General features: G+C 46.6%; 2 protein-coding genes across 6 annotated transcripts in view; one reads left to right on the top strand and one right to left on the bottom strand.

The window, feature by feature from the left end:
- LOC130374793 (protein EFR3 homolog B) overlaps nucleotides 1-26483 on the top strand; it is an 89581-nt gene extending 63098 nt beyond the window's left edge. For all 5 annotated transcript variants that reach the window (XM_056581750.1, XM_056581748.1, XM_056581746.1 and 2 more), the window contains exons 3-23: nucleotides 1143-1270; nucleotides 1446-1596; nucleotides 3304-3425; nucleotides 4157-4306; nucleotides 6754-6873; nucleotides 8503-8581; nucleotides 9086-9221; nucleotides 9859-10020; nucleotides 14900-15011; nucleotides 15286-15337; nucleotides 15944-16116; nucleotides 16459-16534; nucleotides 17223-17384; nucleotides 18697-18828; nucleotides 18939-19006; nucleotides 19252-19379; nucleotides 19562-19653; nucleotides 20856-20904; nucleotides 21140-21246; nucleotides 23271-23320; nucleotides 23437-26483. In XM_056581750.1, coding sequence (XP_056437725.1) covers nucleotides 1164-1270; nucleotides 1446-1596; nucleotides 3304-3425; nucleotides 4157-4306; nucleotides 6754-6873; nucleotides 8503-8581; nucleotides 9086-9221; nucleotides 9859-10020; nucleotides 14900-15011; nucleotides 15286-15337; nucleotides 15944-16116; nucleotides 16459-16534; nucleotides 17223-17384; nucleotides 18697-18828; nucleotides 18939-19006; nucleotides 19252-19379; nucleotides 19562-19653; nucleotides 20856-20904; nucleotides 21140-21246; nucleotides 23271-23320; nucleotides 23437-23542 — 2334 coding nt within the window. In that variant the 5' untranslated portion in view covers nucleotides 1143-1163 and the 3' untranslated portion in view covers nucleotides 23543-26483. The remainder of the gene's footprint in view (nucleotides 1-1142; nucleotides 1271-1445; nucleotides 1597-3303; nucleotides 3426-4156; nucleotides 4307-6753; nucleotides 6874-8502; nucleotides 8582-9085; nucleotides 9222-9858; nucleotides 10021-14899; nucleotides 15012-15285; nucleotides 15338-15943; nucleotides 16117-16458; nucleotides 16535-17222; nucleotides 17385-18696; nucleotides 18829-18938; nucleotides 19007-19251; nucleotides 19380-19561; nucleotides 19654-20855; nucleotides 20905-21139; nucleotides 21247-23270; nucleotides 23321-23436) is intronic.
- Nucleotides 26255-27666, bottom strand: part of LOC130374796 (pro-opiomelanocortin-like) — a 3410-nt gene continuing 1998 nt past the window's right edge. The window contains exon 3 of the mRNA XM_056581752.1: nucleotides 26255-27549. Coding sequence (XP_056437727.1) covers nucleotides 26989-27549 — 561 coding nt within the window. The 3' untranslated portion in view covers nucleotides 26255-26988. The remainder of the gene's footprint in view (nucleotides 27550-27666) is intronic.

Genomic DNA, 27666 nt, shown 5'->3' with positions numbered 1-27666 from the left:
TGTCACAGCAAAAACCCATCATGTAAGAGCAGACCGCAAAACATGTCTCAAATGGCCTTGCTTTGTCTGATAAGTATTATTAATCAAACTTATTTTGGATGCTCTTTGTTAATTACTAAACTTTGTTTTTAATATCTAATGAGTGTTCTTTTAATCAGTTAATTTGAAATATTTTAGCAGTAAACATGAAAATAATTCTTTGCTGTATTTTCCAGCAAGTAGGGCATAGTACTAATTCACTACAAAAACCATAACCGCAAGGTCTGTAACCAACATCCTCAACAAACTCTTTCGCAATGAGTTGGTCCAGGCACAAATATTGTCTGTTGAAAGTGTTGAAAATATAAATCATTCAATCCAAAAGGTATTCTCCAAATAATATGGTCTGTTTGCCGCCTGGATTGTTTAGTTAAATAACACTTGAATCGTGTAAAGTATAGTAGATGTCACAACCAAGATAAATTGTCATTAGTTAGTCAGTCTTTACTTGGCTAAAATGACCTGGACATTTTTGAGTCTAAATAAAGGTTACCAACCAGGTACAGTTCCGCACCGTTGACATGAAAAAGGCAGCATTGTGAAGATTCTCGTTTTGCCAGTGTTTACCAGGATGAGTCAAGAGAGGGAGGACACCTATTTGTGGAAGAGTAGGTGGTGATTAGTTTAGATATGTTTTTCTCCTGTACCCATAGTTAAACCTTCTGTGTTAGAGAAAGGCCCCACTTTATCTGTCGGCTCGGTTGACATTGCAGTTTGGCACGTGAACGCTCTCAAGGGGATGTTCACACTCCAAAAAACAAAATTCTAATTTGAGCTCTAAGCTCCAGCCAAGCAGAGTCTAGCTAACATAATCCCACCGGCAGTGGAGTAATAGAGCCCTTTGAACACACAGCACACATGAGCTCAATGTGAAGTGGAGGTGTTCAAGACAACAGACTTGGGATTTAATTTTTGCTTGATAAAAAGACTAAATATTGATATTGAATGTTGTATTCAGAAGCAAACACAACACCTTTAACTTTTCTGTCCCTTTTCAACTGCTCCTGTCAACCACTTCTTCCTATCTTTTGTGTGTCTCTCTCCCTCTCAAACTTTTACTGTCAATTTACCGTTCCACTCTTTTTCTTGTTTCTCCCCCCCAGGATGGGCTAGTGAAGGCAAACATGGAGAAGCTGACATTCTACGCCCTGTCAGCTCCGGAGAAGCTGGACCGTATCGGGGCCTACCTGTCTGAGAGGCTGTCCAGGGATGTGGCTCGCCACAGATACGGGTCAGTCTGGACTCCTGCTCCAGCACTTGCACAATTCTGTTTAAAAAAACTGCACGAATGCTCAAACTATTCTATTTGATTCAGTTCAAACGCTTCAGACTCTTAAGAATGGGTCGACGTCACTCCTCCGATGTGAACACGTGCGATAAGCCCGGCTCTCCCATCCCTTGTTCAGCTACGTGTGCATAGCGATGGAGGCCCTGGACCAGCTGCTGATGGCCTGCCACTGCCAGAGCATCAACCTCTTCGTGGAGAGCTTCCTCAAGATGGTGCGCAAGCTGCTGGAGTCGGACAAACCCAACCTCCAGATCCTGGGCACCAACTCGGTGAGTAACCTTGGTCCGGGCCTCTGCGACCAGCCATCTGCGTCTCTAACGAGCTCTCCTCTAAGAGGAGCCACGAGGAGGTTCTAGTGGGTCTTTGAACACCCAGGAGTCACCGAACGCGTACGTGACGTGACCGAGGCTGAGAGTCTGGGTTCAGACTAGTGCCGACAAGATGTACGATGCGAAAGGACAGACCTGTGGGATGTGTAGTCACACGCGTAGCTCAACATCAGCCAGTGGCGGTGCAAACATTGTCAAGATAAATCAAATCTGATATAATGAGGCTGGGCTGTTTAGTTCTTCTCATGGGGCACAATGTTGGGCGTGCACATGAAACGATCGAACTGACATACTTTCTGTGTGAAATGGGGGATAAAAGAAGGCTGGAGAGGGAGAGAGAAAGGGAAGCCATTCCTCTGAAATGAGTGAGGGAGTGTAGGTTGGAGGAGAAGGACTGGGGGGCATAGCAGTCCGATTGGGAGCAGACCAGACGGGTGACACTCCCCTGTCACCCACACGATGGAGCAGATATGGGACTTTCTGGCACGCCCACAGATTAATCTTTCCAACATTAAACTCGCTTTAATACTACTTGGGTATTAAGGGCACATATCTTTGTTGATATACACACTATGATACCAGTGCTGCAAAAAGGCTCATATATGGCAGGCATTAAGCTTGTTTGTTTATAAATATGATGGTGATAAAAGTTTAATTAATGTTGATTTCAGACCCCACACACACACACACACACACACACACACACACACACACACACACACACACACACACACACACACACACACACACACACACACACACACACACACACACACACACACACACACACACACACACACACACACAGTGGGGTGAGGATGACCGAGTGTCAGAGAGAGGTGGGAAGTGGTGGATTAGAGGATTTATCCCTGCAGGGAGTCAATGTTGAGCCTCACCTCCCACGCTTGGTATCATTGACCTAAATAAAATAAACATCCTACAAGAGAAGCTTCAAAACAGGCTGACGGTTTCTTTAACTCATGGTAACTGCGGTATTGCCTCTTTTTTGGGGGGCCAGGGTTCTATCTTTACCCTTTGCCCGCAGCTTTTAATAATTCATCACTTCGGTTTATTTTTAGTTGCAGATTACGTCCGTCCCGTTTCCAATTAACACACCATGATCATTAATTCATTGGTCGGCGTCAGGAAGCTAAATGTCGAGCTGAAATGGTGACATTTACTATCCCAGTGGGGGGGGATTCCCTGCCTTTGTGGTCATGCCCCCACGAAGACTCATTATCACTGCAGAGTAGGGGGACTTCTGAGTACAACTCGTCGACCCCCTGTTTAAATGGCTGATATAGATCTCTATGACCTGCTCTGGTTCATGTAGCTGGTTTTGCTCCCTCCCCAGTACTAGGCCAGGACAGTGTCCCCGTCCGGCCTCGTAGGCCTTTCCTCTGCCAGATTTAATATTGAAGTAACGCTTTCACCTGTTTTTTTATGTCGTTTACAGCATTTTTTCGATTGGGTATTTTATCGTCGGCTGCCCCTGTCTCGGCCAGGTCTCTCTTGTAAAAGATGGTGATGATGTCAATGTTGAGTGTTTATTGACTAACCTGGTAAGATAAAGGTTAACAACATAGAAAATAACGACCTCTTCCACTGTTTTCTCTTATCCTTCCCCACCCCCCCTCCTTTCCAAAGTTTGTGAAGTTCGCCAACATAGAGGAGGACACGCCGTCGTACCATCGCAGCTACGACTTCTTCGTCTCGCGCTTCAGCGAGATGTGCCACTCCAGCTACGAGGACCCCGACATCCGCACCAAGTGAGTCGACCCGGCTCTTTCTGTTCTGGGTGGTTTCCTTAGCTTTGGGGACTATCTGATAATGAGTCACAGACTGCTTTGATTGCTATTCGGGTTGAAATGATTCCTTTCATTCATTTCCCTCTTCCACATGAGACACGGCTTTTGAATGTCTGGAGCTATTCTGAAAATCCAGACAAAGTAAAGTTTTACTCTGTTCAAATAGGACATTCTAATTGGAAAGGACAATCTGTTATATTTAATGGGTGCTTTGCATGCAAAAAATCGTAAGGGGCAGACTTTCCTAGCACCTGGGTGGTGGTGTCCTAACATTTTGGTGCGTGTGTCCTGGTCCGACCTGTGTCCTAACATGTGGGTGGGGGTGTCCTGGCCTGACCAGTGTCCTAACATCTGGGTGAGGTTGTCCAAGTCCGGCCAGTGCCCTTGCATCTGGGTGGGGGTATCCTGGCCTGACCGGTGTCCTAACATCTGGGTGGTGGCCCAACATCTGGGTGGGGTTGCCCGGGTCCGACCGGTGATCCAACATCTGGGTGGTGGCCCAACATCTGGGTGGGGTTGTCCGGGTCTGACTGGTGTCCTAACATCTGGGTGTTGGCCCAACATCTGGGTGGGGTATGTCCGGGTCTGACCGGTGACCTAACATCTGGGTGGTGGCCCAACATCTGGGTGGGGTTGCCCGGGTCTGACCGGTGTCCTAACATCTGGGTGCGTGGTCTCCGTCTCCACTCTAGGATCCGCATGGCAGGCATCAAGGGTCTGCAGGGCGTGGTCCGGAAGACGGTGAACGACGAGCTCCAGGCCAACATCTGGGACCCCCAGCACATGGACAAGATCGTTCCCTCGCTGCTCTTCAACCTGCAGAGCGGGGAGGGTGTGGAGAGGTGAGGGCTCGGTTAACCCTAGTGGGCCGTGTGTGATGTGTTTTGCCAGCGTGATCAGGCCTCGGAACGATTCATGAAACCATCTTAAGGGAGACTTAATCGCCTGGAATAAAATATTCATCCACGGCGCTTTGAGCATATTGTTTTTGCGTTGTCAAGGAAACTAGTTGCATTTGACCATTATTTTTCATGTTGGCAGGGGGGATCCTGGTTTAAAAAAATCCTGCACACCTGTCTGCACACATTATTACCAAGACAAGATCACGAATTTAACAATGCTGTTTCATAATTGTGACCCCGTTGACCCTCAAACACTCGCTCTTGATGAAACAGACCACTATTTCCCTGGAGGACGCAGGGACTAAGGAAGGGTCAATATCACCACCTGATAAATGAAGCATGATGAACCCCTTCCCCCCCCACACCTCAGTGTCAGGGCCCAACACATCAACATTCATGGTGCCTGGTGTGTTTGGTTGGGGCATGTTTGTCATGGTCAACCAGCCAACAGACGCCTATGCCATTCATCATCACTGTCACCGTCGAGTGATTGCGCTGACAGACCTGCGCCCCCCAAGGACACACTCGACAGCTTCCAAGGACATGGTGTGAGTTGGATACTGAGCAGGAACAAAGGGAAGAGACTCACAAATGGATATGGAACAGAGGGGGTAGAATTGATGGAAGTATTAAAGTGGATGCCACGGCAATGGAAGCGGAGAGAGAAATAGAGAGATGGGTTTGCAGAATATATCACGGGCATGGACTGGTGGGCACGATTTCACCTGCTGCCGTCACATTGACGTCAGCAAAGGATGGGAGAGCAGAGGGGAGAAGGAGACAGGGGAAGATCTGAGAGGGACTCACAGACGTTTTAGAGGACTAATTCAAATTATGTCTTGATGGACAGATGGATGCCAGATCCAGCCACAGTCAGACTGCAGGGGAGAGAGAGAGTTCAGGGAGAGCCAGAATGCTGCCATCTGGGGCTTCAGTTCCCCTAAGCCAAGGCTTGGCATCCTCCATATCTTTCAACATCTCTCTATATTCAAGTCTGCTCAATCAATACCGTCCACTGAGAGCATAAAGATCAGTACCCTGCCAAATTCAATTCCCGGACAGTCTGCGGCAGATTAGAGATTTTTATATATATATTAAAGATCTCTCAATAAATGGGTTTGGACTTCGTCAAAACGAATAACTTAATTTATTTTGGGGTGTATTCATAACGCCGTTCCCTGAAACGATCCTATTAACTTGATTAGCTTCCAAAGGCCGTTTGTTTTCGACGGTTTCCTGGCAGCTCTCCGTCTTCCAGACGTTGGCTCGGCAGAAGCCCCGGGCTGCAAACAGCCCGCCACCCACCCGAGGGCGCGTCGGCTCCCTCAGCTTGGTGCGAGCGTGTGGGCGCCGGACGCCCTAATGATGCCGCTTAGCGCCCAAGGTGTTTTCACGGTGAATGCGAATCCTGTAAAGCCTCGAGTCAACGAGACCTGCGAGGCAAAGCCCGCGAGCTGCCAGGGAAGTTACGCAACCCAATTTACCTTAAATGATCATTTAAAGAAATTTGTGAGATATTTATGAGACGTGATTTTCCCTAGAGTATAGTTTTGAAAGAGAAAAGGCCCTCACTGCTGAAGGTGACTTATGGAAAAAAGCAATGCCAAGCCAGGAAGCCACATGGCCTTTTCCATCAGCAATAAGTGGAAGTTCTGCTGTTTAATAAATGATGTGGGCATACAAGGACCAGCCGAGGCCAGCCCCAGCTGAGCTGGAGCTGGACCGGTGACGTTAACAATGCATGAGATCAAAGCCTGGCTGTGTGTGTGTTTGTGTGTGTGTGTGTGCGCACATTTAAAGCCGTGCGTTTATGAAAACAAGCGCGCATTGATTGCCATTCGTCGTTTGGCTGATCACAGTTCCAGCCTCTACAAAAAAAAAGTACATTACATTTATATGAAAAAAAAAAAGAAGAGAATGCAGCAAACACGCCCAGCAGCACACACTGCAGTGGCTGCAGTCCCTCCGCTTCCGTTAGAAATGCGAGCTCCTCTGATGGAGTCGTCACTCCAGGCAGTGACACAGCGACCCGGTGGGTGGCTCGGACAAAAAAGACCCAGTGAGGGGAAATGCTGTTCGTGTTGAGTCATTGATCTAACCTCCCTCCCCATCCGCCCCCACCCCCCCTCGCTCTATCTTCCCTCTCTCTAATCCCCCACTTTCTGCTGTTTTACGCTCTTCACTCTCTTTCCCCTCGCCCCTCGATCACCCGTCACTCCTCCCTACTCACTCCCTGCTTCCTGACTCCCAACACGCACTTATTGACTGCCCGTCCTCTCTCTCTCTCCCTCCCACCCACCCCCACCTCCTCCTCCTCCTCCTCCTCCCACCCTCACTCACTCCTCTCCTCCTCCTCCTCCTGCCCCCGCCTTCCCTCCTCCTCCCAGCCGCTCTCCATCAGAGAAGGAGAAGGAGAGCCCGGTGGAGCTGACGGAGCGCTGCTTCAGGGAGCTGCTGGGGCGCGCCGCCTACGGCAACATCAAGAACGCCGTCACGCCCGTCCTCATGTAAGACCCCCCTTTTGATTTTGAGGCATGGACATGATTGTCGTTTTTTTTGTTTTTCTTATGTCAATGTTTTCCTGTCGTGTGTTCACCTGGGACCGGTCCTACGTGGTGGTGCGTTCTGCCTCGTGCGCCGTGGAGCTTTTTGATTTCCAGTGGGCTCTCACCAGCAATCAGTGGTGGTTTGGGCTGACGGGCGGACAGCTCTATAATTGCCCCGCATCGTGCTTGCGGTCCCGGGTTCATCGCATCCTGCGATTTAGCTGTCTCAACTGTCCTCCTCGCTGTTTTTTGGTTTGTGGCGCCATGTGTTTGGTTCTTCCTCTGGTCTGTGTGTGTGTGTGTGTGTGTGTGTGTGTGTGTGTGTGTGTGTGTGTGTGTGTGTGTGTGTGTGTGTGTGTGTGTGTGTGTGTGTGTGTGTGTGTGTGTGTGTGTGTGTGTGTGTGTGTGTGTGTGTGTGTGTGACTACTTCTGTTGTTCAATCTGCGTCTCTTTCGTTTTTCCCTCGCTCGTTTCTTCGCTGTTAGGTTTGTTCAACCTTGCCCTTTCTTCCAGCCCCACTGGGACTCTGCCTCTTTCCCTGCCTTTAGCTCGGCGTGTGCCCTCTCCACTGTCCCCTGGTCCCTATTGATGCCAACCGGCCCCACATGTCACAGTTAACATGACACTGAGGGATATCCAAAATAGTGCACCCGCTGTCTCTAATTTTAAACAAATGTTTTATATTGATCTATTTTGTAGATGCAGCCTTTGACCAAATTACCAAACAACAACTCTTCAACAAAATACTCCTGAACAGCACATCTGCTTATACTCTAGTTCAGAGTGTGTGTCCATCTGTGCCATTTGTGATAATTGTCCTTGTGTTCTATTTCCTATCATTTAATTTTTATAATCTCCCATCTGTCTGTTACACCTTTTATTTTACACCGGCCCGGTCTTTCTGCATCGTTCTCTATTCATCACTATCACGTATGTTTATGTGTGTGTGTGTGTGTGTGTGTGTGTGTGTCGGTCTGATTTGAGGGAATGTGAATTATGTGGATCCTTTGATCAAAGACATTGATAGGTTGAGTCATGACTCACCAGAGATGACGTGTTTCGAATACGAGGCCTCGAAATGATCTAGGAAGGAAAATTATTCATTGCACGTAGAAAGACAGTTCCAGGCTTTGTAGTTGAGAAGCAGTCAGCTTCCCTTATCGAGGCCTGAGTCAGCTCCTATTAGTGTTTTCAACCTTATAGCTCCGCCTACGTTGCCAGAGTTAATTCTCCGTGGACTTGCTGATATTTTTTCGCCTCGTCATCTGAGTCACGGTCAGCGTTTATCACAGGCTTTGACAAACAAATAAAAGGTTCCCCTCTATACCTTTTCATTATACTACTGCTGCTGTCTTTTGTTTTTCTGTTACGATGTACAAGACAAAGTTTGGCTATAGGCAAGCTAACAATCGTTCTGTGTTAGGAGTTTACTAGCTTGTTTGTCGCTAGCGGAAGTGCATCGAGCGCGGTGGCCTTATATGGGCTGTGACTTCCTAGTTACTGGCTGGTTCCATGGCGGTCGTCAATGCCACCGCCACTGTGTAATTACCTCCACCGCATTCCCTACTGAATACTCCTTTATCTCTCCAGGCACTTGGATAACCACTCATTGTGGGAGGGCAAGACATTTGCTGTGCGCTGCTTCAAGATCATCATGTATTCCATCCAGGTAAGACTCTCTCATCCCCTGACACCTCCTCATACCTGGGCATCTTCTGTCGTTTCCCTCTTTGTCTTCTTGTCTCTTCTTTCCTTTGTGCAACTCCTACGGCTTGTCTTATCGGTCTATTTATGTATCCGAGTCTGTTATCACCACCCTCCTATTCCTTTGTGGTCCTCACTTCCTCGTCGGGTTGAATATTAGGATTGTGTGAGTTTCTAGACATTGGACATATTTGTATTTTTAGCTTTATAAATAAGGATGCAGTGTGTCGTCTCATGCAAGCAATCCTTTGAAAAGTTGTTATTTGTTCTGTTTTTTGTTTCCCTGCACCCAGAGTGGTTGTGAATATCAAAGCTATGTCTGCTAGGCTTAAATGTGGTTCTCTTGAAATAGTCCAAACCCAACCTGCGACTTCCCTTCAAAGTGCTTCACTGCGTCTACCTGCTGGCTCGTGATCCGCTGCCACTCACGCCTCTCCGTCTGTCTGTCTGTCTGTCTGGCCCCCTCCAGTCCCAGCACTCTCACCTGGTCATCCAGCAGCTCCTGGGCCACCTGGACGCCAACAGCAAGTCCTCCGCCACCGTGCGGGCCGGCATCGTGGAGGTGCTCCTGGAGGCGGCCGCCATCGCGGCCAGCGGTTCAGTGGGTGGGTACACGCTCGCACGCACACATGTACACACAGGTGCACACACACTCACACACACACATGTACACACAGGTGCACACACACTCACACACACACATGTACACACAGGTGCACACACACTCACACACACACATGTACACACAGGTGCACGCATACGTGTGCACGCGTGCACATCTACACACAAGTAAACACACGTGCACACGCACACACACACACACACACGATGACTCACATAAAATCACACCTCCATGTTGCAGTGACACCCCCCCCGTCTCGCAGATGGTCAGTGTTTCATCACAGATTCCCTGGCATCGTGACATGCCGTTTATCTGTACACTGGATTACTTGATATCCCTTTTTTTGTGCCACGTATCCGCCAGACTGGTGGGTTTTGCCTAAATTCTCATTGATACAGTAAGTGCCATGATACATCAAACATCTGTTATAGATCATAGCTTTAAGGTTCACTGTCTGTAAACCGTCTGGGTCATTTTCTGGCAAATAAATTGGTGTTCCTAGACATTATGACCAGCACTATATAAAGCATGAAGGCCACATGCACTTCCCCATTTCGGCCACAGTATGGTGCTATTTGTCCGTTTTAACTTTTTGAGTTTGTGTGTGTGTGCATGCCAAGGCCCCACAGTGCTGGAGGTGTTCAACACCTTGCTGCGGCAGCTGCGTCTGAGCGTGGACTTTGAGCTGACTGGCTCCTACGACCCGGGCAGCAGCATGGGCACCAAGATCATCAAGACCCACGGAGAGAGACAGCTGCAGGAGGCCGTCATCAGAACCATCGGTTAGTGTGTGTGTGTGTGTGTGTGTGTGTGTGTGTGTGTGTGTGTGTGTGTGTGTCACTTCACTGAGAACGGATGGTCAAACACTGCTACATTGATCAGAGTAGCCCTGTCCACCATCCTGGTTCTGCCTGAATTTCCTCCCATCTCGAACTCGGTCCAACACCAACCTTCTAGGTGGTTCTGTGAGCTGTCCGTTCCCTTACAGAGCCAGTGAACCCAAAGCTGTTTTGGGGTTTTAAACGTGGTTGTCAACAAAGTAATTTTTGCCGCTTCATCAACGTTACTGAAATAAGGCCGTAATGTAGACATCTGGAGTGAAGTATTTTGGCACAGACTGGGAGGATCGTACACGCCCCATCGAACGCAGTAGTAGAGGCGTATCACTCCTTCCGTTTGCTGGCAGGGTCCTGAGATGGCTCAATGAGAGCTCTAATGGGATGTCCTCAGGTTTTGCCTGTCCCAACAAATGTGTTGACAACCTCAGCCAGCCTCCACAATGGATGAGTCATTTCTTGTCCGCCCAGGGATAAGGCAGGGATGCCTGCCAGCCCCATACTCCACGGCCTGGAGCCGCAACGTGGTTCGGAAGAGCTCTTCCAGCCCATGTTCCAGGATGCCTTCAGACTGTCCCCGGTGCGGCGTTGAGAACGTTCAGCAGAGTGGGGCTGATGGCCAATGGAGTACCAGCCTCCCATCCACTTTACTTACTCCTCAGTGCTGGTGAGGAACAGCTGTCGGTAGTCTTTCTGTCAGCCATCTTTCCCGTACCCGGGGAGCATTGTCCCTGAGGAAAGTGGCATTGAGAACGACACGACAGCCGCATCAAACAGGCACCCACTGCCTTTGGGAGACGTTGGCTCTCAGAAGAACAACCTTCATCCTGCCACAAAGTAAATGGTAAACGGACTGCATTTATATAGCGCCTTTCTAACCAGTGGCCACTCGAAGGGCTTTGCAATTATTACATGACATTCACCCATTCATACACCCATTCACACACAGACGGTGACGTCAACCATGCAAGGTGACACTGCCGCCCTATCTGCAGAGCAATCTCTGAGCGCTCTCCTTAATATCTGTGGGGCTTGGTGGCACCTATAGCTCTCACATTATCATCCAGCGTGTGCCGTCCCACTGAAACGCATGCAGAGAGCCACTGCAGAAGAATTGAGGCCATGGCCCCCCAGCGCCAGCTGCAGAGGCTGGGACACGTGACCAGGCCTCCCCCATGTGGGCCACCAGGCGGGGGAGCCTTATGGGCTCAGCCTCGTCACGCTCCACACTCAGTCGGAGGGCTGAGGAAGCCCTGTGAGGCTCAAGCGGAGAGCGCCGTGAGGCAGTGAGGGATCAGAGCTGAGGAACTGGAGGGTGGTGCTGTGGAACGTACACCGGCGGTTCTTAGGGGGTGGAAACAGCTCAGCCCGACCCCGTAGCCACCCGAAATATGGAGTTTAATTTTTTTTATTTTTGGAAATGAGGACACAGACTTATAATGCCACATCAAATCAATGTTCTTGCCCAATTCAGAGTTCCAAAATCAAGCTCTAGCGGGCTGTCTGAGAGCGCCTCTCTGATGCAATAATTACAATGATCTTTGCAAAAGGTTAAACTTTAAAAGTTAAACTTTATTCCAACCTGTACAAATAGTTTGGTAAGCATTTCCATAGATTAAATGTTCCAGAACATCGACTTGGGCCGTATCCCTTGGCGACAGCTGTGTTGGGAGTGTGTTTTTACGCTGGAGCTTGTGGTCAACCAGAAGACAGCAGAAGAGAGCCAGCAGGCAAACAGCCGTGGTTGTCATGACCACCGCCACACATACATACACCACCTGCATGTGTGTGTGTGTGTGTGTGTGTGTGTGTGTGTGTGTGTGTGTGTGTGTGTGTGGCGACGCGAGTATGCCGGTCACGGGTGAAGCACCGCTCGACGCCAATGTTGTTTTTGTAAAAACTTAAACAACCGCACCCGTCATAACTGCCGCCGTTAATGTAGTCAGTTGCTGAGATGTTCTACAAACTTGTTAATCATGTGCGCCGTGACGGCGTTAAGAGGTGCTTACAAACAAGCATTGAGAAGCGGCAGGATCTACCAACAAGCATGGGCTGTCCACGACCCTACTCTGGACGCTATGGGTAGATCAAATCCCTACACAGACTTTTCAACATTCTCTGGACCACTGACTGAACATCGCTGGAATGATTTCCAAATGGCAGAAAGGGCGTTTAGAGAGACGTTGGATACAAAGAAGTTGCAGCAAAAACAGCACTTCCTTTCGTCTGCAGACCCGGGCAAGTAGATGAGATTAATGTCACTTCTCAACGGCGTGTTCTACAAGAATGGCATATTCAGTGGATTATCATATGGAGAGCCTTTTTTGAAATACACAGCACGCATCCTGAAGAAACTTCCACTGGGCCAACCTTTCCCTGGGGAATTAACATCAACTTCACTCGCTTCCTGGATTGAGATACAACTCCGCTTTGTAAGGGATATAATCCAGCCCTCTCTTGGGGCCACACAAAGCCGACATTCCAGGAAAGTAAAACGCAATAAACTTTCATATCTATGGCAAAACAGAAGAACAAAAGCGATACAAATCATTCTGAATAATAGCGAGTACCCCGCCCCGCCCCCCTGCTCCAGTAACATTGCACACATACAGCCCTACTATGAGGTTAAATGCCAAGGGAAAGGCCAAACGTCATCTGCAGCCCCCCTGCCACCCCCACCCTGGTCCGGCCTGATACCATCATCCGAACCAGAGCATCTACCTAACACTGCACATTTCAACGAAGAAGAGGTGAAAAAGGTAATTGACAGATTACCTAATTATAAAGCAAGTGGTGTAGATGGGGTCACGTATGAAACACTCAAAAGCACAAACTCATATAGGACTCTAACAACAATCTTTAATGTATGTCTGGAGAACAAGAGAGTACCCGACTCTTGGAAAGGGGCTCTCGTTCACAGAATACCGAAAAAAGATAACATCCCAGACGACCCGACTACATGGAGAGACATATCCCTCCTCCCAACAGTTTATAAGGTGCTCATGAAATGCATCCTCTCCCGTATTCTACCGTGGCTAGTGGAAAATAATATTCTGTCCACAAAGCAGAAAGCCTACATAGAAAGGCAAGGGATGAATGAACATAGTTTTTGCCGTTTTTGTGTGTGTGTGTGTGTGTGTGTGTGTGTGTGTGTGTGTGTGTGTGTGTGTGTGTGTGTGTGTGTGTGTGTGTGTGTGTGTGTGTGTGTGTGTGTGTGTGTGTGTGTGACATGTACCACTGGCCTGTGAAGGAGTCCCTGTGTGTTTGTCCTTTTAGAAGAACATCGTGCTAATAGAAAGGGGGGTGTTGTTTGTGACCTTGGGCTAGGGATGGGCGATATGGTATAAAATCGATATTGCGATATACATTGCAGCCTCTTGCGATAACGATATATATCACAATATAAAAATCATGAAAATAACCATTTCAGAAAAGGTTACATAGACCCTAAGGAAAGCCAAACTGCTAAATGTATTTTTTAAAAAGGGCTAGTTTTGAGAACATTTATTGTGCAACACTATAATCAATCAACCTAATGTTGCAGATAAATAAAATTCAAGGGCATGAGCTGCAGAAACTTTAACAAGGTAAAAGCGTCAAGTATTGGGGTCTTTCCTTAGAATGGTTTGCACTAAACTTTAGTGCAAAGCATTCTAAAAGGCACTACACTTAGTTTATGTCCTTGGTTCTTAAATGCCACCCAAGATGCAGAGAACAGGAAAAACTGGTGTTCTTTTAGATAAGGAACAGACACTGTACTGACAATTATGGATGGGCATGATTAATTGATGATCGATCATTGATTGTTAAGAATTTTGTCGATCACGTGATATTTTTTTATCGATCCAAACTAAAGGAGGTTGTGTTTCATAGTGTGAGAGCGGAACAGCCAAGCCGTTGCTTGTCTGTTTAATACAGATTTTGTCTTTTTTAATTGATTCCCGTGTTTAGTGCACACTAAAACAAGTTTAGTCCCAGGACCTTTTGGGCTGTTGCGAATAAAAAACCATCGAACTCGGGAACGGACCAAACAGCCTGTCCGAGACCCAGCCGGAGAGGTGGACTCGGTTCGCTTCAAAACGAACCCTGGTGCGGTTCGCTTGAGATGTGAAAGCGAACACACCTCGCTCTGATCAAGAAAAAAAATCATAAACATTTGGACGTAACATGCTCACCTGCTCAGCCGTGCGCATTATGGGTATTATTGTTTGATCAGCGGTAGCTCCAAGACTAGCAGCACGTTGTCGAAACGTCGGGTGAAAATGAGTCATGGCTCAACATGGAGCAAAGAGGAGACGGAATGTCTGTTGGATATTGGGGTCCGATATCCAAAAGACATTCCGTCTCCTCGTTGCTCCATGTTGAGCTACGACTCAATTTCACCCGACGGTCCGACAAAAGCACATAAAAAGTATGCTGGAAAATATACATAAAAATGCCGATGCATTCAACACATTCCGAGTCAGGATGAGGGAGAAGGAGTTGGACTGGTCCGCAGATCAATATATATCACGCTGGATATCCATGATTGTTTACTTTCACAGGCGCTTTCTTCCCCTTTCTTCCCCTTTACCCCGCCCCAGAACTTTTTGTCCAATGTTTTAACGTTCTTTGCACACATGCAGGTTTATTGACAATTCTGGCACTGTTGCGAAAATTGCAATGCGAAATGGAACCGCCCCAAACCAAAAATTAAACATTGTATTTTGCGTCATCAACATGCATTATCGCGATAGGCCATTTTTTTATTGTGTACATCGTTTATATCGCGCATTACTACCTTGGGCTACTGTAATCATTCATGGTTCCTTTCCTCTCTCTGCAGGGTCGTTTGCCAACACGCTGCCGACCTACCAGAGGTCAGAGGTCATGCTCTTCATCATGGGCAAGATCCCTGTGCCTGGCGTCCACCCTGCACTGTCCTCCTCGTGCTCTGGGTGAGACACACACACACACACACACACACACACACACACACACACACACACACACACACACACACACACACACACACACACACACACACACACACACTAGGAGATATTCTGCTGTGAAATATATCGTGTCTTGCTGTTCCTACTTCTGCCACATTTGCATTTGCAACACTTGGAAAGCCTGCCTCATTATTGATGAAAAACCGATGCAAAGAAAATGTTCCACATACTTGATATGTGTAATCAATGTAACCCAAATTGTGCTCTGTGTCTGCAGGCCTGAAGGAACCAGGATGATCCAGATCATGCTTCTCAAGTCCCTGGTACAGGTGAGTCTTGAGGTTCTCATGACAGTAAAGCTAACATCTAAGGGTATCTTAAAAAAGCCTTGCACTGAGAAAACTGACCGTACGATGACAATTAGTCGACAATACAATGACGATGCATTGCACTGCATTAGTTGACAATAGACCCCTTTCACAGAGACATCATCGTAGGATAATCACAGCTATCAGTCAAAACACTCATTTCTGAGACATTTGTATATAATGAACAGACCCATAATTAGTGACACTATCGCAGGGCTCGATCAATCGTGCCTGTTTGGAACGGGGTGATTGTTGCCGCTTTCTCAAGATCGGCTGATCGAAACGACCTCCTGCTTAACACTGCAATTTCTTGGGTTCAAACACAATCAAATGTGAAGTCGATCGAATGAACGGCCGTCAAGATTCGTCTAATTATAGTTATGAGTAATTATACGTCAGCATATCCATCATGCGAGTCAGACAATGACCCAAGGCATGAATTCCAGTACGTTGACGACATTCATGCATTAAACACTGAGGTGCAAGCACTCTATCCATCCACCACCTACCACCTGATCCACTCCTCTCTCTCGCCCTCTCCCTCTCCCCCTCCCCCATGCGCTCCAGGTGACGGCGGGCTTCCAGACCACCAACATGCTGACGGCGCTGCCCAGCTCGTTCCTGGAGCCGCTGCTCTCCTTCTCCCTCACCGAAGACCCCGAGGTCCGCCTGCTGGTGATCCACATCCTGCTCAGCCTCATCGATCGCCACGACAACCGCCCCAAGTTCTCCGCCATCAGGTGAGGGATGGGCGCGACGTTGTGTGGAATGACTCGTGTGCTGTGTTGTTGAACGACGAAAAAGCACAAAGCACAAGAAGCACATTGTTGTGATGATTCGGCTTCTCCTTTGGGGTCGCTGATGAACTAGAAGCATATCGTTTTTGTGAAGCGAAACACACACAGAGCATGAATGTAGTAGGGCTGTATTTTTCCGCTCGCTTCATGTAGGGCGTGTGTCTAATTGGACTGTCTGGAAACAGCCGTGTGCTCAAGATTACGATTTTCTTTTTTTCTATGTATTTTGAATTTGTAATGGTCATATTAAATTGTGTGTGTGTGTGTGTCTGCGCTTCTGTCCAGCATTATCTCGGATATCTCTGTGCTCAAGCTGAAGGTGGACAAGTGCTCCAGACAAGACAACTTGTTCATGAAGAAGGTAATCCCTCTGCAAGTCTCTAGTACTATCAAATTAACTCTCAATAGAGGGTATGCTTTATGGACTTTAGTGCTGGGAATCAGCAGGGACCTCGTCCAATTATAAAGACAAATGCTTGAGGGCTGATATTCTTCGAATCAGTAAATCAGTAAATCAGTTTTTGATTCTGTAAATTTTGCAATACCAGAAAGAAATGTGTTGTATTTTAAATGAACATGACAGACCAGACCGGAAAGTAATGGATGGATCAACTATTGGCTTGTAAACCGTAGCGCACTTTCTAGGACGCTACCAATATTTTTATATATTTATTAGCAGATAATCCTGATAGGTCCAAAAATCACTTTTTCACCCATCCCTAATGATTGTAAGAGTGTAAGATAAATGTAAGCAACAATATGTTATTAAGTGGCTCCTCGGGCTAAGAACAGGAGGAATGTCATTTGGAGAGACGGCAGGGGCAAAGAACCAATATGTAGTCAGACAGCCTCGATGGTTGCATGGCAATAAGCCGCCATGAAAAATATCATAGACGGTAGAAGATCGATTTCAGCTCAGTGTGTCTCGTATCTTCGTTGCTCGTATCATCAGCATAGAATGCAAAGCCACACATGTGTACTTTATTTTCTTTATGCATGCGTGTCTCTCTATAATCCCCCCCCCCCCCCCCCCCCCCCGCCGTCTGCAGCACGGCCAGCAGCTCTACCGCCACATCTACCTGGGCTGCAAGGAGCAGAGCAGCGGGCGGCAGCACTACGAGAACCTCTACAACCTGCTGGCCCTGCTCAGCATGGAGCTGGCCAACGAGGAGGTGGTGGTGGACCTCATCCGGCTGGCGCTCGCCCTGCAGGTGACCGGATAGATAGAGCACACGGGGATATAGCAGAGCCTGAGATCTGCTGTGAGGATAGCATGCCGCTTAATGCCTCTGACCAGGCGAATCTGTGTTTCGTTTGAGGTATGTGATTTAGGGCAGTTTAGACAGTATGCTAAGTCGTATTTTTCAGATTTGCCAGCAACGTTTCATTGATTTTTCCGGGACTTGGCTGAACTCTGTAACTCTGTATTAACGTTGTAAATATTTGTATTCTTTTTTTATTTTAGCTCTTTTATGTGGACACTATTTGTAATTGATGACATTATGCTAATCATGAAAGATACAAGACACAAGAGGTTTATTGTCATATTCACAATGGAAACATAGTTTGCACCGGACAATGAAATTCTTAATTTGCAAGTTCCCTTCACACAAAATATACTTAAAATAAAGTTAATCTGTACGAAGAGCAGAATTTAGTTAAACAAAAACAGTTAAATATAATTTTATATAAGTTGGGGTTTAGGATGTGCAATGTTCGCATACAGCAGAAGGCACTGAAAGACATTGCAATATAAGAAGTCCGAATATGTATATTGGATATTGAATATTATTATTAGATAAGTTTACAGTTGAAAATAAATATAGTTCACAGTATTGAATATAGTGCAAATACAGAGTGTCATCAGTGTTTGATAGTCATTCAGCAGCTTGATGGCCTGTGGATTAAACAGTTTTTAAGTCTGGTTGTTCTGGCTTTCACGCTCCTGTGGCGTCTGCCAGATGGTAGCAGTGTGCAAAGTGTGCGACGGGGGTCGGTAGTGTCCTTGATGTGGTGTGCCCTCTTTGTTATGGTGTGTTGGTGTTGTAAATGTCATGAAGTGATGGGAAGGCTGCTCCACAGATGTATTGTGCAGTTAATCACACGTTGGCGAGCCTTGCTTTCCTGTACCGTGCAGTTCCCAGACCACACTGTGATGGAGTTGGTCAGGAGGCTATCCACCTGTAGAAGTTGCTGAGGAGTTTGGTGGACAGTCCAAATTTCCTCAGCTTTCTTAAGAAGGACAGCCGCTGCTGGGGCTTCTTGGCAATGTGCTGGGTGCTGTGAGACCAGGAGAGGTCCTCGCTGATGTGTCTCTCCCTGAGTCTCGCCGATGTGTAATGGACTGTAATAAGCTGTGATAGAAGGCAAAAGTGTGCCCTCTAGTGCTGGAAAATGTGTTTGAACAAAATTCCAAAAAGATCAAGTTAACATGGGACCGGATATAAACAAAGTCATTTGCACTCTTTTTAGCTGACAGTATTTATGCAGCCATCACTTATCTGTGTGTGTGTGTGTGTGCAGGACCTGGCACTGTCCACGGAGGAGTCCATGCCCGTGTTCAACCGCTGTGCTATCCACGCGCTCGCTGGCGCGTACCTCAACCTCATCTGTCAGCTGACCACAGTACCCGCCTTCTGCCAGCACATACATGAGGTCAGAACCCCCCCCTCTATCTTAATACTCCTGTGTATGCGTTAGTGTGTATGCCTGCAGGCGACCGCATGCAACTTCATTAACAGCTGTGTTTACTTACCCCCTCCCAGGTAATTGAGGTGAGACAGAAAGAAGCCCCCTTCCTTTTGCCGGAGGACATCTTCATAGAAGGGCCCAAGTATGTGCCTTCCACCGCTTAATCAACTGTTGTATTCATTGTTTTAACATCTGGGGTCCAAGGGGACTCAGTTCTGGTCTGGATATCCTGGCCTAATCTTCATGATCTATGTACTGTATTTTTACATTTCTTCAGCATTTCCATTCTACCTTTGGGTACAAGACAAGTGAGAGACAAATCCATACTCTTTACTCGCTGTTTGTTCTGACGTTGATTCTGATGTCCTTTTCGACCCCCTGCCTCAGGCTACCTCCCTCTCTGGAGAAGGTGGAAGGGGAGGTGCTTTTCCTCCAGTCCAAGATCACGGAGGTCCTGGGAGGCAGCGGCTACAACATAGACCGGCTGGCCACGCCATACATCCCCCAGTACACCGGTAAGCAGGCTTGGGCACCGTCCACCATATAAACCACACTCAACCCACCTGCTACAGTGGTTTGGGACAGAATGTGGATTGCTGGGCCATCTGTCGGTGCAAAGAACTACAGTTTTTTCAGCAAATGGCCACATGGCCCTTCCTTAGTGCATCTATAAAGACGGATCATGTTCTGTTCCCAGATGAGGATCGCCTCTCCAAGAGGAAGAGCATCGGGGACAACATCTCCCTCCCGCCAGAAGACGAGTCCCGTAACAGTCCTGAGAAAGAGGAGGTGAACTCATTCGCCCATTCACACACACAGAAACAACTCCTCCACTTAATTCAGAAGGCCGTACTGAGGACTTCTTTGTTGTCTTAAGGTTCCACATTTGGCTGCATGGTAGTGTGCCAAGCAGTGAGAAGGTCAATGGTATATATTACCATATAATGTGGTGGCATTGAGTGTAGCGGAAAGGTTCTGGATTCAAACCCCAATGTAAAGGCGAAATGTAGCCCAGAGCACTTCCCGTGTGTGTGTGTGTGTGTGTGTGTGTGTGTGTGTGTGTGTGTGTGTGTGTGTGTGTGTGTGTGTGTGTGTGTGTGTGTGTGTGTGTGTGTGTGTGTGTGTGTGTGTGTGTGTGTGTGTGTGTGTGTGTGTGTGTGTGTGTACTGTTTATAGCACATAACCTTCCCATAGATGTGGTCGGGCTTAATGTGCAAATGTATGGTGTACATTTTTTTGACTTTCATCCAAGATACAGTTTGCCCTCACTTACTTGATGGGGCTTAAAGGGTTACTATTTAAACTGTGAACGTAAATTCTTAAATAATTAAAACCAAATGAGATTGTGGCCCTCGAAGGCTTGAAGAGTGTTAAAGACCGTCTAGCGCAGTCTGATTGATGGAATAACATCAGTAGCATCTTTGGGCGCCTCCAGGCTTGGGTATATTCCCAGCAGGGAGCCGTTCGCACACACATAGTCCGGGGGGGGAAGCTCAATGTACCCATGGCAGACAATTGTTGAGGTAAACTGCACCCTCAGTTGGTTAAGTTTCTGACTGAGCATATAATTCACTGGGCATTTAACTGTTGGAGTTGTTACATCTCGGTGCATCACTGCAGCGGAGGCAAGAGGCCGGGCTCATTCATTAGGACGCTCCTCGCCAATGACATCCTCACTAATCCCCAGCTTTCCAATAATAATCGCGCCAGTGTGAAAGAAAACACTGAACCTATTCATGAAGAAGAGTTGAGGCTCCATCCTTTCACCTAAATATCCTATGTATTTAGAGGTACAATCCTAATGGAGTTTTACTTTTGAATCCAAGTGTAAAATTGGATAGCAAATGGCGGGGTTATGATAAGTGGGTGTGCATTCTGTAACAGATCCACGTTTTCGAGACGTATGTTTATTTATACTGTTAACCTGTTGTGATTTTCAATGCCATATACGACATCCCCTCCTAAAATCTGTCCCTCTCCCCTAAACACAGCGTACCCCAGCAGAGGAGATCACGTTTGAAACGCTCAAAAACGCCATTGGTATGTTTACTCAATTTGTGCTGGCAGTTTTTTCAAGTGTTTCATGATTGAAGTTAATGGAGTTATAAATGCTTATTTTTGAGTCTTCAATGGATTCAAATGTGTGTGTGTGTGTGTGTGTGTGTGTGTGTGTGTGTGTGTGTGTGTGTGTGTGTGTGTGTGTGTGTGTGTGTGTGTGTGTGTGTGTGTGTGTGTGTGTGTGTGTGTGTGTGTGTGTGTGTGTGTCCCCTTCCAGTGGACAGTGTGGGTATGGAGGAGCAGGAACGGGAGCGTAGGCGACAGGTGGTCGAGAAGTTCCAGAAGGCCCCGTTCGAGGAGATAGCTGCCCACTGTGGCGCCAGGGTACAATCAAATATATCATTATAACTGCATGCAATCTTGAATGGTATTCACAGCCCGCATGCACCACCAGCCCCAGCGACCGCCCCTTTCCAGCGATTTGCAGGGGCATGTCACTCAGGGGCGATGATAAACGTGATTTGGAGTGAATCTGAGTCATTGTCGCCGTCATGCCGTTTATATGTGGTGTCGAGCCCCGTGTGGGTGAAGTGGTGCCTAGCACTTGACACTACCACCGTGACATCATTGATAGAGCTTTGAGAACCAAATTCGGCAGACTTCTGAAGTGAGATGTCCTCTCGGTCCAGAATATTCCAGTCTCTTGAAACTAGATATGAAATAGAAAATATTTGCTAATTTACACATTTGGATTTAGGAAACATTGAGGAAACACATGCAAGAAGACAAAGCAAAAGCAAATCAATTTGACAACAAACTGCAACTTAATATAACGCATGAAAATAGACAAAGCACACAAAATGTATAAAACATCAACGGTCCGACAATTTGCTGCTAGTCTTGGAGTTACCGCCAATCAAACAACAAATATCCTTCCCAAAGTGTTGGGAAGGATACTTTTAAAATGTATCCAGTTACAGAATACACTATACATGCCCAAAAATGTAATATGTAACGTATTCCGTTTCATCACTCAATCTGAGTATTGTATTCTGAATACTTGGATTACTTCCACATTGAATTGCATTTTATAAGTGTAGGAATGCGGCATCAAATCCTGCTTACTAAACAGGCCTATTCTGGTGTGTTCTTCTGTTCAAACTGGCTGAATGTGTTAGGCCGAAGTCTCCCTGAAAGTGCACTATTTTATATAATTTGCTGTATTGGAACAAAGACTATAAGGGTATGTTCATGCGAAAGATATTTGCTATTACATCTAACATTTTTTTCACTGAGCTAAGTGCATATATGTGTTGCCTATAAAAACGCAGAGAGAGAGAGAGAGAGATGCATCGGCATTTTTATGTGTGTTTTCCAGCATACGTTTTATGTGGGTGTCTGGACAAATTCCCTGACGGTCCGACAATTTGCTGCTAGTCTTGGAGTTACCGCTAATCAAACAACAATTCTCATAATGCACGCGGCTGAGGGGGTGCTTGTTACGTCCAAAGAGGCATATGCTTTGTAGAACTGGATCGGACCGAGGTGCGTTCGCTTTCACATCTCAAGGGAACCGTAACAGGGTTTGTTTGGAAGCGAACCGAGACCAGCTGTTCAGGGAGGTCTCGGTCGGCTGATTTGGTTCACATCGAAGTGAGGTGGTTGCATTCACAACAACGCAAACGTACCGATCTAAGGGACCAAACTCATTTAGTGCGAACTAAATGCTGTTGGTGTGAAAGCACGAATAAACTGCTGAAACAGAAGTATCGTCATGTAATCCATTGATTTCAACAATGTAACTGTATTCTATATACCAACTATTTAAATTGTAACTGTAACGGAATACAGTTAGCTATAATTTGTATTCTGAATACGTAACGCCGGTACATGTATTCGGTTACTCCCGAAAACACTATGCAGTATATTGAAAAAGTGTTGCAATTGAAGATACCACAATACAGACTACACACATTACAGAATGTACAGCAAACGACAGCAAAAGTGTTTCCAGAGGACGCTTCAAAGTGATGAACACGTCCGGACATAATATCTGAATTATACAATCAATGTAAAAAATAATTGCATCGTGGTTGATTCACAAACCGAGTCACAAACTGTGAGCAACAAGCGTACCCACACCTGTTCATCAAGTTTTGCCTTTTTTGGAAAATGTTATGTCAATGTGGTCCCAGTCTACACACCACAGTGATTTGAATGCGAAACCCAAATTACCTGGCTGCATGCATTGAATTCACTAGACACTCGCTATAGTCATAATTTAGAAGTCATTCTGAAAAAAAAAAGGCAAAAAGGGTTGCATCTTGACGAAGTTACTTTGTTTTTGTAAATTTATATTTTGTATTTCCTTTATATTCACAAAACATCTTGTCGTTTTCGCCCGCCAGGCCACGTTACTGCAGAGCAAGCTGAACCAGATCTTTGAGATCACCATCAGGTACGGCTGCAATGCTCGGGAATTCAAAATGACATACCTCCTGTAGTGGTTTCATTCCACTGTTACGTCACTTATTGGGAACGTTGATTTTTTTCTTTCCCCTCCCCCCACCGCAGACCCCCGCCCAGCCCGTCGGGAACCATCTCGTCGGGCTACGGCCAGACCCAGAGCCGCTCCGTACCCGTCTACGAGATGAAGTTCCCAGACCTCTGCGTGTACTAGCTGGGGGGGTGGGGGTGGGAGGGGGGTGTCATAGCTCTGATACGGTCATCGCGGGTAAATACCCACTTGCTGAAGTCGGGGTAGAAGAAAACGCGAAAGCTTCCTCGGTCAGTAGTAGCCTGCAATCAAACAAAGCCCGGTGGAAGGCCGGAGGAACCCTCCAGTTGTTCGAAGCCAAACTTAATAGAGCAAGCTAACTTTAATTATTTAGCTGCCCAATCGTCGCTTCCCAGTCGTTTCTAGGATTATTATTATTTTATTTTATTTTGATTTTTTGCCAAGAGACATTGCCAAGAGCCGTTGACAAATCTGCAACCGTAGATTCTTAAGTCCTCGTTCAAACTGACCTGCTGCATGCCCTACGCGTCTTAATGTTGTCCATGACCCCTTTTACACAAGGCTGTTTTTGTTTTGTTTTCGTTTCCCCGTGACGCCTGGGCGGTCGACCCTTGGGAGCCATCTTACCTGGCAACAGTAAAACATAATGGTCCTGTAAACTGTAGGCCAGGTTGTTAAATTTACTATTTAGGGTCATTGGAGGAATGCATAGGAAAGCACATCCGTGCTTTGGTTTCCATAGCTTAAGTCGTCACTGACTGACGATTTGACCCAATGTTTAAGGGATTCCAAGCATCATGTTTGTTTGTTTTTAAACAAATGCATTGAAAGGTTTAATTTTTTTCTACCTTTTTATTTATTGTTCTGTTTTTATTCCTCTTCCTTTCTAATTTTAATGTGGGGCCATTACGCCTACCTTGTTTTTATCATCCTAACTGTGGTAATTAATTTGCTTTGCTTTCAACAGGTAATTAATTGTCTTTGTGTGTCCCTCTCAAAGCGAGTGTTGCTGTCTGTTGACGAATGCCGGCTGCCTGAACACTGTGGCACTTAGTCCGGTCCCAGCCACTCCACTGAACCGCACTACATATAAACAAACCCACAGCTCGTGGCCGCAGCAGCCTGAGTGTTGAACCCCCAAATGGTGAGAAGATTCAGAAAAACAAGCAGGACCAGATCAATCAAGCAGCCAGTGTGGTCTCATTAAACCACACTGGCTGTACTCGCTGCTCCACACACATTTGTATATAAGCCCAGAGTTGTAAATATCCCCGGAAAGCAGATTTGTAGGAGGGTTGAGTGTGTGTATATACCTTTACTTGTATATATATATATATTACTAAATAATATGCCTAATTTTCTTTCATTGCACTGATTCGGGCCATAAATAAGTAAAGTTTTTTAATGCTCCTTAAATCAACCGAAGCAGCAGTAAAACAATGGACTAAATACGGTAGAGTCATTTGTCCAGGTGATGCCAGGAAACAGGACTTTCATTCGTCTGTAAAACAAAATATATATGTAATCGTAAATTGTCTCGATGGTCGCGGGAGAACAAGAACTTGGCCCGTAACTTACTACAATACTGGTTTATATGGCTAGTTTTATTTATTACAATTTAAAGCCAACACACACACACACACACACACACACACACACACACACACACACACACACACACAGGTGTATAACGGCAATAATTTGTTTTGAGCGCAACGCCATTCCTCAAAAATGATGCCATTGGGGACAATGTAGAGCGAGATGGTGGGCTACATAGGACCCCCATCACTCCTCTGTACGACAACGATACAATGCTTCTCCAACCACCTCCAACCGGCTCTCCTGTGTTTCTGTCACATGACCGCGTTGGGCTTGCCGAATGTAGCTGCCAATACAATCCCATCATCCTGTTCTATTGATTATGTTTGGATTGTCCGGCGGCTCCCCTATGTTTTGCTGCAGCTGTCCGCCATGTATTGTCTTGTGACCGTATACGTATGATTGTCCACATAAGCCGACATTGACCTGTGTACATTTTCCTCTGTGTGTGTGTGCGTGTTTGTATTATTGTTACTATTATTATTGTTAATCGTACTGTCTGTCAAGTGTTAATCATGTTTTATGTGTGTGTCTGGCATTCATGCAAATAATATTCCATGTGTCTTTTAAAACGATTACTACCCAAGACCGAACTATTCAAATACAGTTTACAGTAAAAAATAATGATCCCAGTTGTTGACCCCGTGTCTCAAGCAGTGAGCCCGTCTCAATGTTTTTCAACCACACTGATATTTTGCCACATTTGTACTCTTGTTTTTACACCATCTTGTGATTTTTGAAGTGAACGCGTGTGATACCGTCAACATGATTGTCGTGGTCGCAAATGCCTACCGACTCATTCCACATTAGTTTCCGTCAACATTTACATGTCTGGTAATATGTATATGTTTACAATGTAGTGCTGTAGGTCAAGTGGACTGTGAACTTTGCACTTTACAACTGGATTATCTAGTGACACAGGCAGCTTTTATATGGAGGAAATGCCTTACCCAAGTGTCAGTCCCTAAATTGCATGCTGTTGCTGTAGCTGTGTTGTACAGTTCAATGAGCATTGTGGAAATAAACTCTTAAGTGATCATTATGAAGAGTGTGTGTGTTTGTCTCCAGCGCTGGTTTTTCAGGGATTTTAAGATAAAAGGTTTCTTCCTGCCGAACTGAAAGCTTGAAATTATCTAACTTTGCATGAAAATATGTCATCGACTTGCATAACAATGCAGTTCAAATCCGAACATCTCGCAATTCCATACAATTAAAAACACTTGCAGTTCAAAGCCACGACAGTGTGGTGCTCTTAAATAATTATTTGAAAGCTTATTTATTAGGCTGTTGCTTGTTAACATCCTCAGGTAATTGGCAAACAATTTGCCGATTTCCATTAACCACTGGAAACGTGAAGAGAATAGGCAGTTTCTTTTTAATTCATGCTTTCAGACATAAACCTATGCTCTAAATAGGAATAATATTAACTTATTTACATTGACATACTTTGATATCTCATCGTGTATAGTCATGGGTAGTTGGAGCTCTCTTTTAAATTATGTAGAAAAATCACAATACATGTGTCCTCTACATTCATCAAGCAAATCAGTGTCCCTGTTTGCCCCAATTTTAGAGTATGATCATTGTGTGTAGGTGATGAATGTTTATAACAAACTGTCAACCGCCTCTGTCCAAAGAACAATGGAGTTCAGTGGCTGGTTTCTTAGTTACGTAATTTGAATCACTGACGTTCTTTGCCACCCACCTGCAATAATGTTCTCCAGAGAGAGCGGGAGCCAAGGCCATCAGGGTCAGAGCAGTAGGTGGATGATTATGGAGGATTTTATTTCAATTACCCATGCATATTTATTTATTTTTACTTTTGGGGTTATTATGTGTTTTTTTTCTTCAAAAAATAAGCTGAACAGCATGCGAATGGACTGATCCAAGACATTTTAAAACCACAAGTATAAGATGAGATTCCAAGACGTGCAGGGGTTACAACCATTTCCTTTCCTCTCATCACCCCCCCCACACACACACACACGCACACACCCCACCCTCCCCTTCTAATGCATGCGTTTGAAGGTGCTCCCGAAGAACCTGGACAGGGGCTTCTTCACCTCCCACGGAGTCAGCTGTCCGTCGCCGCGCTTGGGCGGGCTCCCCCAGCGGAAGTGACTCATCCGGTACGTCCCGGGGTCTTTAACCTCCTGCGAGAGGGTCTCCGGGCTGAACGTCACCCCCGGCATCAGCTGCTCCTCCAGGTCCCGCACGTCCAGCACCACCTCCTTGCCCCCTCCGGCCTCCTCGTCCCCGACCCTCACCACCACCACGCCCCCCGCTGGCGGCGGCCTCTCGGCCGAGACGTCGCCACCCACCTCCTCCCCCGACGTGGCCTGCACCTTGACGGGCCGGCGTTTCCTCCTGGCCGGCTTCCCCCAGCGGAAGTGCTCCATGGCGTAGGAGCGGCGGTCCTCGCTGCGGCCCCTGGCGCTGGGCCCCAGCGGCGGGTGGTCTTGGGGATCCCCCAGGGACGACAGCAGCCGGTCCAGCAACAGGCTGTTCTCGTTCTCGGGGGGGGAGGAGGAGGCGGAGGCCTTCCGGGACGCACACAGGCTGAGGCAGTCCTACGCCGAGAGGGGCGAGAGGCAATAAAGTATTTCCAGATTATTCTTTTTTAGACACTTCTAAAATAGAAATTGAAAAACACTTCTGAAATGAAATCCCCCAAATCCTCGATATTT

The sequence above is a fragment of the Gadus chalcogrammus genome, chromosome 21, assembly GCF_026213295.1.
Source record: "Gadus chalcogrammus isolate NIFS_2021 chromosome 21, NIFS_Gcha_1.0, whole genome shotgun sequence".
NCBI classification, from domain to species: domain Eukaryota; kingdom Metazoa; phylum Chordata; class Actinopteri; order Gadiformes; family Gadidae; genus Gadus; species Gadus chalcogrammus.
This window is presented reverse-complemented; position numbering and strand designations above follow the sequence as displayed.